Below are 13,566 nucleotides of genomic sequence, written 5' to 3'. Positions count from 1 at the left end.
TTCTCTTCTTCCACTTTTAAGTGGGTTCAGAAGATTGAGCACAATTTGCTAGGCTTGTTCTGCAGTCACCTTCCCCTGAGCCATTTCATGAGCCTTATTCCACTTTTGTAAAGAAAATCTCTCCATGAAAGGAAACATCCATAAAGTTTTAAAAGGAAAATGATTAATAATGGTAACTAATTACTGCATTATCTTGTTTGTATAGCCATCAATCCCACAAAGCAGGAAGATTGTTGCTGGGTTTATATACAAGTTAGTAGGGGAAGGCTTAGAAAGAAAGGCAAAGGAAGTTGTCTATCATTTAGGAGGAATTAGCCAAGCTGCTTTGGCTTGTCCTGCTCTATAACCCAGGCCTTCTTCCCTTCTTCATTAAGTTGCCAATCACAAAAGGATGGAAGCCTGGAGCAACCATCTTTCCATCTTTTCAACAAATCCATTCCCTCTATCCGCAAGTAGCTTCTGCTGCACACCCCAGACCCTTCTTAGGTGAACAAGAAAGGGAAGGGACATCGCTGAGAAGAGCAGAACAGCTGTAAAAGCACAATTTTATTATGCTTTTGAAGTGGGATTCCCCTCTGTATGCTATGATTACCAATAATGAGTAAAGAAACTGCTTTGGACCTACAGCAGGGCAGAACTTAGCTAGGTGGGGAAAACTCAACTGAATGCTGGGAGAAAGAAAGGCAGAGTCAGAGAGAAACCATGGAGCCTCTGCTGGAGACAGACACATTGAAAATTTACTGGTAGGCCACAACCTCGTGGTAATGCACAGATTAATAGAGATGGGTTAAATTAAGATGTAAGAGTCAGACATCAATAAGCTTGAACTAATGGGCCAAGAAGTGATTTAAACAATATGGTTTTGTATGATTATTTCAGGTCTAAGCTGCTGGGCCAGGAAACAAACTAAGGGCCTCCTTACAACATGCTTTTGCATGACAGCATGTCATGATTAAGCACATAAAAGACAAGTTATATGCCAGGAGATTCACGTCTCTTTTCATTGCATTGCTCTCTGGAGTTGTGGAGATGAAGAATAAGATTTATCACGCCAGTGCAGAACCTTCAGTAGCCTATAGCTCAGAGCAACAGGATGACAATATACAGAATAAGACAAAACTGTGTAAAGGAGCTGGAGCTCAAAAACCCTCCCAAATGTAGATCACTAGAGGATTGTCCCAGAACCCTGTCTTTCTTTTCCCTCCCTCCCATGTTTATAAACAAGTGTGTTCTCAGAAGACCTTTTCCGAGTCCACATGTGATAACCTGCTGGAGCAGCTAGCGCAGGTGCTGTGGGAGACCTTCCCCAACCTGGGCAGAAGCCCAAGAGAGAGTGTTATCGTGTATTATCTTCCCACTGTCTAAGTTAGTTTTTACCTTTCCATCCACATGTCAGTCTACTAGAACCAGAGCTAGTTTGGAATAGAGATGCAGACCTGTTGTTTCAGCATCAGGAGGCTGAGGCAGGACGATTGAGACACCTAAGCCAGCCCAGGTTACACAGAACTTAAATGTTTTAATGAGATATGGAGAAAAGTGTGGGCATTTGGTAGTTAGAATATCTTCATATTTAAATTTTTCTATTCACCAAATGGATGTAGTTTCCTAGTAGGTTGCATGTGGGGCTCTCCAGTCCTTTTCCCACCCCTTTGCAGCTCAGCCTGTGTTCACTGACTGACTGAACTGACTCTATTCCGATGCTGTCTCTGTTCTTTTCTCATCTTATTTCCTATGGCAAGCCATGCTGTGCAACCTCAGCTAGAAATTACATCCCCCAAATCTCTTTTTGGACACGATCCCAAATTAAAGAGTTGTATACAAGATGCTCTCAAGACTCAAAAGGGCAAAAGAAGCGGGGGCCATCATTCTGCCCTTAACAGTAAGTTGTCACTGAGCTGGAGAGAAGGCAGAGCTGATGGGTACTGTCTCTGCTCCGCATCCAGCTTGTCTTCCTGACAGCTGACACTGCAAGGCACCTGGGCTTGCCATAAAACTCATGAACACAGACTGCAAAGCACCTGTTATCCAGAGGTGACTGCGCACCGCTGTATTTACCAGCTCACGTGGCAGCCCTCACTTCAGTGCTTGGAAGTTCCTGCACCAGTCTGCTTCCTCTAGCAAAGCATCATGGGAGAACTTAGTGGTTTTCCTGTGATGGCCCAGCTACCTTCCCTAGCATTTATCTCAACTCTAGCGGAGGTGTTGCCTGGCTTGCTTAACTTGATATGTCTCCTTGACTTAAAAGGCACGCAGTCTCCACTGTATCCACATGAGGCTAAGTTTCCCCCGGGTACTCTTGAAATGTCCCGTGTCTGGATTTTTCATAGCATCCGTAGCCTTCATTCAGTATTCTTCCCCTGCTAGTGCAGCAGTCCCTTGAAAATGGAACTTGATTCATTCATCTCTGAACTACAAACACTCAGAGAAGCTGCAGGCAAAGAGTGGGGCTAAACAAATGTTTATTAACCTTTATGTATTTTAGTACAGAGTCATGTATCCAAGAAGTCACCAACTTCCTGAGATAATGGTCACTCTGCCCATCCCAGAGAGGTCTTCTAAAGTGAAGAATTGAAGGATATGTGGCATGACATTTCATTTCTGCTTAAACAGTCATAGGAAGAGTATATCATAATGTTCTGGAAAAACAGTTTAGTAATATTCATGGACACTTTTGTAAACTACAAAATTCCTTAACATAAGGAATGATTTTGACTCCGGTAGAGGTTTCCACCAGCTCCTTCATTTCCCCTTAGTTGGTCTTCTTATAGAAAATTCTGTTAGAAAGCCTCAGGCCCCAGCTTTCATCTTGTCAAAGCTTGTGTGCTATTTTCAGGATCAATAGAAAGAATGACTACATGATTAGTGAATGCCTGTCGCATTCAGTCACTTAGATTCAGCAATGCAAAGGACCTTGTTGAGTTACCAGACAGAAGGAGGCCCACCATAGAAGGGAGTCTCAAGCTGTTCCTGCAATTAATTATAAGAGGGCATCTTGTACCTTCAAGACCCAGATTGAGGTAAAGCCCTGAGTAACTCCCCTATGCCTTTGGCTCTTTGAAAAGAAAGAATAATTCAGCCTCTGTGTGCTGCCATCAGCTTTCAGGGTGAAGGATATCTAAAGGGTTAAATGACCCTAACCACAAGACAGAAAACTGTGGCCAAGCACTTAAAGCCTAATTTCACTTCAACAATTGTCCTGTGATAATAAGAGTAACTTGCTGAACCTTGTCAGTACTTTTGAAGGTACTCTATTCAGATCAAATCCTGATCTCTGAAAGCTCAGATATTTAATAGTATGTGCAGGTCCAAAGATTCCCAGGGGATTCCAAGCTGGGAATAGAAATGTTTCTTTAGAGGTGTTTTTAACTGAGGAGTAGTTGGTCAATGGGGCTGCTGGGCCAAAGGGTAGAGCAAAGATGAGAACAGACTCACAAAGGGTTCACTTAAGACTTACAGGCATGAGCGCCAGAAACATCAACATCAGAGTGTCCTATAACAGACTGTGATGTCACTCGGCCAAGTGAGTAGATAACGAGACTCTACTTGACCAAGCGCTTTGAAATTATTGCATGAATCACACAGAAGAAACTAAGATGGTGAGAGACAGACGCTGGTGAAATACATGAGATAGGAGGAAGGGAAAGACAAAGAGGACATGGAGAAATGACTTTCAGTAAGACAACAATGTCCCAAACGTATGAGAAGAGGAAAAGAGTTGGGTTTTGTAAATAATGTTCATACTTGGTTAACAGTCAGTGTACACACACACACATACCACACCACACCAAACACACACATACTCCCTCCCAGTGATATTCCTGTCCCATACACACATACTCCTGTTCCCCAAAACATGCTGCACATATGCATACACACACACACACAATCAGTACATATGCTCACAGAATATATACATATAATTAATCAGCAAAGATGTACATCAAATGAAAAAAAGGAAAATTTTTCCTAAGACTCTTTCCTTACTTCTTTTTCTCATTTCCTGACAGTTTAGTGTTATCAGATATGATAAATTCCTCATCGGTTCTTTCTGAAAAGAAGCTTACACCTGAAAGTATTGATAGCTGTCTGCCTCATTTTACCTGCATTCTCCATAATCCCAGTCCCTGCTATACTCAAGCTCTTTATTAACCCTCTCTAAAATCAGCAATGGTCTCAGTAAAGTGGGGTAATTAGAGATGCACTGCATGGCTATCAGGGATTGTTGAGGGTGTCTGTGTCTCATTCTCTGATGCTCCAAGTTCAAGTGAGGACACTGTCATTAAATCTAAGCCAAAGGAGTAAATCCTAAAATTTCGCATTTCCAGAGTCACCAGCATTTGTTGGAAATTGGTCTTCTTGTTTCTTCAAATGAATGACTTACATAGCAGCCCTAAAATGAATCACTCTGTGAACTTTGGCACGGGTGCGTGTGCATGCATGCACACACACACATACACACACACACACACACACACACACACACAGAGCAACAACAACAAAAATCACGCTAGATCTACTGCTTTCTCAGGTGGCCATAATGTCTGCTGGAAATTTTTTCTCATGTAACCAGCCTACTCCTCTTTCCCTGGGAAGAGAGAGCATCCAGGAACATTTCTTTAAAAAGAAGACAGGCTAAAGTCGGGCTAAGGATGTGCGGGATGCAGGTTTGAGGTAGAAGAGTCAGAGAGAAAGATCGTTCCTGTGACTATCATCCTCAAGGCTTTGCGAAACCAAGGGTAGAACATGCCATAGATGATGGGATTGAAAGTGGAATTAAAATAACCTAACCAGAGGAAAACATTATACAAATCTTCCGGGGTTGTAAAATCAATGAAAGGGTCTATGATTGTCAAGACAAAAAATGGCAGCCAGCACAACACAAACACTCCCATGACGATGCTTAAGGTCTTAGTGGCCTTGCTTTCCTTTTTGGATGTGGCCTTCACTTTGCTTTCTGAGATGGCCTGTTTTGTTCCAGGACCTGTGCCAATCTGCCTGGCATGCTTCCTGGCAACTGTGAAAATGTGTATGTAAATCCCCACCATGACTGTCCCAGGCAGGAAGAAGGCTATGAAGGAAGCTAACACCCCCCAGTGCTTGTTAAATATCAACACACAGAAACCTGAACAGTCAACGGCTGCAACGAAGTCCTCGACACCGATCAGATTTAATTCTGAGAATACCAAACCAAAGGCAAAAAGGATGGGAATTGACCAACTGACAAGTAGAAAGACCTCTATGACAGGGATGGTGATTCTGGTGACGTAGTGCAAGGGGTCACACACAGCATAGTAGCGGTCAACAGAGATGAAGCAGAGGTGGAAAATGGAGGTGGTGCAGAGCATGATGTCACAGCAGCTGTGAATTTTGCAAAAGAGGTCTCCAAAATACCAGCAGGACTCGACGGACCTGATCATGCTGAAAGGCATGACCACACAGCTCAACAGGAAGTCCGTGGTGGCCATAGAGAGAATGAGGAAGTTGGTTGGGGAGTGGAGCTGTTTGAAGTGGGCAACGGAAATGATCACGGCCATGTTTCCCAGCATGGTCATCACTATTGCTCCAATCATGACAAGGTACATGGCGCAGACAACGTATGTGGGCCTTGCCTTCCTAGGGCAGGAATTGTTGGTCGCAGCAAAGCAAAACTGTGCCTCTGGGGGGCTCCAGAGGTCAGGCACACTCATTGCCTTTGTCTTGTGGGTAGTATGAGTCCTTTTCTGAAGAGCTGTGTTTCTTTCTGTGAAGAAAAAAAAAAGAAAAATAACAATAAAACCCTTTGTGGGGCCATTGTCCATGGAATCTTAGCTAGCCTACAAGTTGAACCAACTTGGAAGTCTCTAGAAAGCAGGAACATTTTCACCAAATCTCATGTGTGTTAGGAATCATTTTGGATCTTTCCAAAATACGGACTATGATTCTGAGGTGGGAGGCTGCAAATTTGCATTCTGACTAGCTCTCAGGAGAGGACAACAGTATTAGTTTGAGGCCACACCCTGAGCAGGAAGACAACTGAAAAATCTTGAATTGATACTCTTATCCAACACCTATACATCCCAGGCAGAAGCATATTATTAATTTAATAGACCTAACTCCATACGCTGATCAAGAATTTTTCCTGTGCAGTTCTATTAACCTATTTTCTATATTAAAGCCCACTCGAGAATGATCATGAGTTGTAGAATTGTAGATCAAACTAAATGATGATTATAAACCACAGCTCTATTGTTTCTTTTGCAGATCGTTCTTCTCGGTGAACTGCCACAAATGCTTGTGCGAGAAGCCTGTCTCTTTGCAATGTGAAGAATAGAGTCTTCAGAAGTGAGAGGAGAAGTGTGGCCAACATTGCAAGATTGTACATCAATAATATGAAAAATGAAGAAAAATGACGGAAATAACAGACTCCATAAATCTCATGGGCTCTCGCTTCTTTCAGCATCTGCATTCAGGAAGTAGAGTTGTGTTTGAGGATCCGCAGGGAGATCAGTTCCAAGTTTCATACTGTTAACAAATTTGACAGACGGGTGTATGTTGTTTAACCTGTCATGTTATAACTTTAATAAGCTGAAAACAATGGGGCCGACTCACCCAGGCTTTGGCACAAGTTTGTTTTCCCAGTGACCATGCTGGACACGTCTTTCCGAGAGCCAATAGCAAGCATTTGTGAGATCAAGAACCAAACTGAAGAAACGGACTTTGGCCTGAGAACAGACTAAAACTCACTGACCCCTTGGGGAAGTGAACACACAAATGCTTCCTGAACCACGATTACATGAAGAAGGTGGTACTAAGAACACAGCAGCTTTGACACTGGGATTTCTGTCATTGCCTGTGATGCTTCAGCAACCGTTTCCAGTGTCTGTGCATTGTTTGACATATTACTGCTATAGCACATTTTATTGGATATAGAAATTTAACTCTTAAGGCTAGCATTAATTTCTTTCTTAATTGTATCAACTAATATTGCAGTTAAAGTGAAGTTGATAAATTAAGCAGTAGCAAGTCAACTATAAGACAGGAAAGCATTTATAAAGCTCTACACAACACAAACAATCAGATCCACAGCACAGATTATTTGATTGTATATCACTTTGGCTCCCAAGCTGAGACTAAAAGATAATAAAATCTTAAAAACCCAATTACTTCATTGAATAAATTAACTTTTCCGGGCGGTTGTGACACACACTTTTAATCCCAACACTCAGGAGGCAGGGGCAGGTGGATATCTGTGAGTTAAAGGCCAGCCTAGTCTACACAGGAGGGTTCTAGGACAGCCAGGATCCTTACAGAGAGAAACCCTGTCTCAAAAAACCAAACCCAAAAAATATATATATATTTTTCTAAGAGTAACTTTAGAGATAACCAAGAATCACAAAACCCCTCGGGCATTTCCCACTACTGTTTAGTCACCAAAATTTCATTTCCCAAATGTAATTGTACAATCTCCAATATGTCACTGTATGGTTATTAAAATTTTAAGTTTCATTTTTGTCAGGCTAATGCTGAAGGGAGCAGGCAAAAGTACCTTGACCTGAGTACTGCTGTTTTGACTTCAGACTCCATTTTCCCTATAGGTGAAACAAAACTCAGGACCCAAAGGCCGAGGAGAGCTGGGAACCAGCCAATAACTGACCCCACCCCCAACCCCCCACCCCAACCCCCCACCCCCGCCTTCAGCCACAGAAACGGTAGTTACGCGTTTGGAAGGACCAAATGAATGGTATTGGTGGGACTGAAAAGCTTGCTTTGCTTGTTGGTTGACAACAACGGAATGTTCAAGGAAGCCTCTAATTTCTAAATCCTGATTGGTGCAAACTGTAACTGTAACTGGGCAACAAATGTGTATGATCTCTTTTAGGCTTAAAATCTTGCTTTAACAGGAATTCGGAGTCGCAGTTCAGCTGCTGAGTCTGTTCTGCAGCCCTGACCCATCAGCCCCCTCGGCTTTCCTCCCTCTTTTGTGCTGCCCCGCATTAAATCTTGTTTCTGCAGAAACCTCTGGGTCCACTTGGATTGATTTGGAGCTTCGGGCCATAACGAAGGCACAGAAAACCGAGCTTACCCCGCGGTAGTAAAGTATATTTTTGAGAGAGGAGGCAGGGGTCCAAGCCAAGATTGTAAGCCTGCTTTGTGAGTATTCTGACAGTGAGCTGCACCCCAGCCGGAATTTTCTTAAAACATGGAAGGAAACAGTTCTAACACCTACCAGTATCTGATCTCTTTGCTGTTGCATGGTTAGCATGTACTAAGGAAATAGCTAAAGGTTCGACTGTGACAGAAGAGAGACTAAAATATAGTTACATGTACTCAGGAAATAATTACACAGATAAACATTAGATGAAGATAGAAGATAGAGTAAAACACATCCAGTATTTTTTAAAAAAAGGTTACCTAAAAGAAGAGCTGAGATAATGTCACTAAATTCCTATCCTGAACTCCTGGCCTGTCAGGAAGGTGAACGGAGATGAATTTTTAAGTGCAACTTTAAAGCTTGGCACGCTCAAGATTCCCCTCCCTAAATTAAATTAATTAAAAATTTAATTTAATTTTCAAATTAAAAAAATTCCCAATGATTTTTAAAACAATAAATTCTGAAATCCTTTCTCGCCTCTCTCTGTCACAATAGGGAGTGACTGCCTGGCTCTTCTTTTAACCCATAAAATTTCTCCCAAACTTGAGCAGCAGAAGGGTAAACTAATTACTGTATTTCCTAGCATCACTCAGGAAAGCATGGGAAATTGTCGGTTATTTTCGGAAGTGGGAAGAAAGATTGGCTAATGATTCTGGAGAGGAGATAGAAATGCGACTTCTCCATTCAACGTTGGCTCTGGGAAGAAAAGTCTGCACACTAGTGAAACAGACACAGAGACTGTGGAATAGTGACTTAGAAAATGTAAGATGGACATGGGCTGCACACTTTGATCGCAGCATTCTGGAGGCTGAGGCAGGAGGACTACAAACTGGAGGCCAGCCTAGAAGACATAGCAAGACTACATCTCTAAAAACTAGAAAGAAAGCAACATATTGCCCCAAACTGAAAAAAATAAGGAGGGAGGGAAGACTTCATGTGATGATTTTCCCCAGATATTCAATGCTTAAAGTATCTCAATGTGTTTGTATTTCTCACAGTTGAGAGGTAGTATTCCACAACCCAATGATAAAAATATACCAGAAAAAAAAAAAAAAACTAGAAGACACATCACATCAGATTTACCAGATATCCTTTTTCTGTTTTAATTGTTAGATATTTTAAACATCCTGCTCTGGGGACTATCTGCAAAAGCACTGATTTCCTCTTCCCCAGTGCTTCTCGCTCTTGCATAGTTTCTTAGGTAAAGGAGCATGTGGGGTAACAAGAGATCGGCTCTTTCCATGGCTCTTTAGGATTAATTCTTGTAATTTTTTTAAATTTGAAATTAAAAATTTTGGAATGTCCCAAGTTTATTTTTGCAGATCAGTAATCAAAGTGTGGTTCCCCTCTATAGACCAATCACACACACAAACACACACACACACACACACACACACACACACACACACACACACCACAACGCCACCCAAAAACAATCTGAATTTCTCTTCCCTCTCATAATGCAATCTCCATTACCTTACCAGTATTTGGTTCCCTTATAGGTAATTCATAGTGACAGGGATTGAACCAAGAGTAGCAGTGTTTCAGTCTCTTACCAAGCAAAGGAGCACCGTGCTTCCTCGGTGTGCTCCTCCTGGCTCATTTCCCACTCTGTAGCAGTCACATAGGACACGGGCTCCCACTCCTGGGGTGGCTCCTGGCCGGCTGCTCTGGGCTCTGTACTTAAGCATGAGATGCGCCTCTCGAGGCTGCACCTCCTGTGTCCTCAGGGTCTGCAGATGACACTTGCACCTCCTTCACTCTGCTGCCAGTTGAGATCATGGGAAGCCACCCGAGAATGGGCCCCAGAGAACACTAGGTTTGTGGCTGTGTCCTCAGGGGCAAGCCGATTCGTCTTGCACAAGGGCAAAGGTGGGAAAAGTGGGGAAGCAGGGAAGAAGGAGCAGAGAAACGTAGGCGGAGACGGAGAAGGAGAAATAATCCAGCAAGTGTTCACTTCACCTCTTGTGCTAGATTGTTTGTTTGTTTTTAATCTAGATGCTAAATTATGGGTCTTTTACAAAAAATGTGCTTTACATATGTGTCTGGGCGGGAGGGGTATGTGTGCAGGAGTGCGGTGCCCTGAGGTCAGAGACCTGGCATCTCCCTGGAACTGGAGTTACGAGCAATAGTGAGCACACTGATGTGGGTGCAGGAAAATACACGGGGCTCCTCTGCTTGAGCAGTATGCATTCCCAGCCTCTGGACCATGCCATCTCTGGCCTCCATTGGCTCTTTTGAAGCTCTTTGTAGCTGTGCTGTCCTGGCTGGCCTGAAACTTGCTAGGTAGAGGGGGCAGGCCTTTAGCTTGTCGGCAACAGAAAACACATCACCGTCAATTCTCCACAAAGGAATTTATTTTGTAAACATCATGTTGCTGGGTGTTTTTAATACACCTACATTCCTTGTATTATGGAAGCAAAACAGGAGGATTGCTACAATCTGCCAGCATGAGCAATATAAAGAAACATGTGTCAAAAAAAAAAAAAACCCAGGCAAACAGAATGACAGAGGAAGAGGAGGGTCTAGTCACAGCTCAGTGGTAGAGATCTGCCTCGCACACAGGAGTCCTGACTTTGATGATCTCAGCATGCCCCCACGAGGACACAGGAAATGGGACAAGTCCGTCATGATATGGATAGCTTCATAATTGCTGGGGAACGTGACTCCATTAGAATTCTGTACATTGTTCCAAATCATTTCCATTATTCACTGAGACCTCAAAATTATTAAAACTCAGCTTAAGTATTTCTTTAAAAAAATAGAATCAATTCGTTCATATCTAAACCAAATTGTTAAAAATTAACTTTATTGCCTTCTCTGAGGAATTCACTCATGGAAACAAACATGAGAGATGATAGCAGGGCCGGAAATGCTGAGGTTTGATATTTGTGCTCAGCTGGGGTGATTTATGTGCTCACTTGGGATGACAAGACTCACCTTACCACACTTTTCAAATGGAGAACACATAAATGTGTAATGTAGAGCTATTTTTTAAAATGTGTGTTAGTGTGTATTTGTGAGTTTGTGTAAGAGAGAGAGAGAGAGAGAAAGAAAGACACACGCGTGTGTATGTAAGTGCGTGTGCGTGCCAGGCTCGTACCACTGTATCCGGTGTGAAGGTCAGAGTACAATCTCAGCTGTTGACCTCCACCTTTTCGCTTTTTCAGATGGGTCTCTTTGGGCTGGCTGACCCTTGAGCTCTTGGACATTCTCCTGTCTCTGTCTCCCACTTCCTGAAAGACTCCAGAGCTGCTCCATGTGGATTTTGTTTGGACCCTACAGACCAGAGCTCAGATTGTCAGGCCCTTACACTGAGCCATCTTCCAGGCCTGGTTTTACTAATTTTGATACTTTCAATAGTGTGCAGTCATGAAAACAGAAAGGAAAGTAATATTTTAAGAGCAGTTAAGCTCAGAACATGTTTTAAGGTCTCTTAGAGGATCTAAAAGGCAAAGACAAAGCAACCTTAGTTACTATTCTACTGCTGTGAAGAGACACCATGACCAAGGCAACTTATAGAAGAAATGATTTATTGGGGGCTCACAGTTTCAAAGGGCGAGCACGGTAGTAGGCAGCCACTGGAACAGTAGCTGAGAGCTTACATCTTGGTGCACAAACTCTAGACACAGACAGAGACCTAACTGGGAATGGCTGGGCTATTGAAAACGCAAAGCCCACCCACCAGTGATATACCACCAGCAAGGCCACACCTCTTAATCCTCTCAAAACAGTTTCACTAACTGGGACCAAGTAGTCAAACATGTGGTTGAATAAGGGCATTCCCATTCACACCACCACACCTAGATTTGTAAGGGTTAAATTAGTGTCACTTCCTGTATTTGATTCAGATTCATAGTGGGTTTTTTTTTTTTCCTTAGTGTGCTTCAGGAAAGAGATTTGCAGTTTCTGAATTGGAAAGAAATATTTTTCCTGACAATATATGCTCAAGAGCTTTGCGAAACCATGGGTAGAAAAAGCCATGGATGAGGGGGTTGCAAGTAGAGTTGAAATACCCAAGCCATACCAGAAGATCGAGCACTGTGATGGGTGTGGAGTAGTCTAAATATGGGTCAATCAAAACAGCCAGAAAGCAAGGCAACCAACATGCTAGAAATACCCCCATGACAATGCCCAGGGTCTTAGCTGCTTTCCTATCCTTTTTCTTAGACAGTTTTTTTCTTACTTCTCCCTTTGTGTTCTCGGGCATACTGCTGAGGGCTCGAGCATGTCGTTTGGAAACAATAAAAATTTTACCATAAATACCAACCATGATGGAGCCAGGCGTGAAGAAGCAGGTAGTGAATAGTATCGTCCCCCAAAATTTGTTGAACGTAAGTGCACAGAACTTGAAGCAAGCGACAAGAATCTGGTAGCTCTGCATACCAGAAACATTGGCCTCTGATAGAACTAAGCCAAAAGAAAAAAGAGCTGGGCCCGCCCAGCAAAAGGCCAGCAGTCTCTTGATCATGGACACCGTCATGGTGGCAGTGTAGTGCAAAGGATAACATACCGCATAAAACCGGTCGATGGCAATGGAGCACAGATGGAATATGGAGGTCAGGCTTAGCATCATGTCGAAGCTGGCGTGGAATTTGCAAAAGCTGTCCCCGAAATACCAGCAGCTCTCCACCGATCTCACCATGCTGTAAGGCATGACGACAAAACCCAGCAGGAAGTCCGTGGTTGCCATGGAGAGGATCAGGAAGTTGGTGGGAGAGTGGAGCTGTTTGAAATGTGATATGGAAATCATTATTACCAAGTTTCCGAAGATGGTGATAACCATGGCTCCCGTCATAAAGGAGTACATTATCACACGGACACGGAAAGAGCGATTGGTGGGAGGACAGGTTTTGTTCCCAAGCTTTGGACAGCTGGATAAGTCTTCGGGAAAGTACGCTAGATCCATGGTGCTTTATCCTTCAATTCCTGTCCAGGAGGACGTCGGGATTTCTTCTTCTTCTTTTCTTCAAATGATCACAGAGAACTTCACCTGCCAGGAGTACAGCAATGTTCAAAGTCTTCTGCATTATCTAAATATCAGTAATTCAAAAATTCAAAATTATACCTACTGTGTTTATTTTCTGAGTTAGTTGCCACAGAAGAAAATTGAAAAGCTTCAACTGTTTATGCTTCCCTGTGTTGATGTTTTTATTTTTGTCTAGCCATTCTCCCCTTTACTCATCATGTTTCCCTAAATCCTGTCTTATTCCTATAATGAACTGGAAGATTTCCAATAATTTTTTGGTTGACATTTATCATCAGCAACCTCATCCCCAGAACTTGAATTACAATAACTTTACATATCTCTCACCATCAAAACATTTACTATGCAAAATCTTAAGTCAAACAGCAAAGTTTTTCCCTATGTATTTGTTCATTAATTTGAATTCTCCACGTGCAAGAATTCTATAGCTATTTTAGGCACCAGAAAT

At 42.7% G+C, this 13,566-nt stretch overlaps 2 protein-coding genes across 2 annotated transcripts; both read right to left on the bottom strand.

Moving 5' to 3' along the window:
- Nucleotides 1-4,643: 4,643 nt before the first annotated feature.
- On the bottom strand, nucleotides 4,644-5,687 carry LOC119820227 (trace amine-associated receptor 4). Its single transcript, XM_038338340.1, has one exon. It carries the CDS (start codon nucleotides 5,685-5,687, stop codon nucleotides 4,644-4,646), a length of 1,044 nt encoding a protein of 347 aa, XP_038194268.1.
- Nucleotides 5,688-12,008: 6,321 nt separating this feature from the next.
- Nucleotides 12,009-13,040, bottom strand: LOC119821512 (trace amine-associated receptor 3). The gene has a single exon (XM_038340580.1). The coding sequence runs from the start codon at nucleotides 13,038-13,040 to the stop codon at nucleotides 12,009-12,011; it is 1,032 nt and encodes a 343-aa protein (XP_038196508.1).
- Nucleotides 13,041-13,566: the final 526 nt, after the last annotated feature.

Source organism: Arvicola amphibius, chromosome 8, assembly GCF_903992535.2.
Source record: "Arvicola amphibius chromosome 8, mArvAmp1.2, whole genome shotgun sequence".
NCBI classification, from domain to species: Eukaryota; Metazoa; Chordata; class Mammalia; order Rodentia; family Cricetidae; genus Arvicola; species Arvicola amphibius.
The sequence above is the reverse complement of the archived record's forward strand: the minus strand, read 5'-3'. Positions and strand labels throughout refer to the sequence as shown.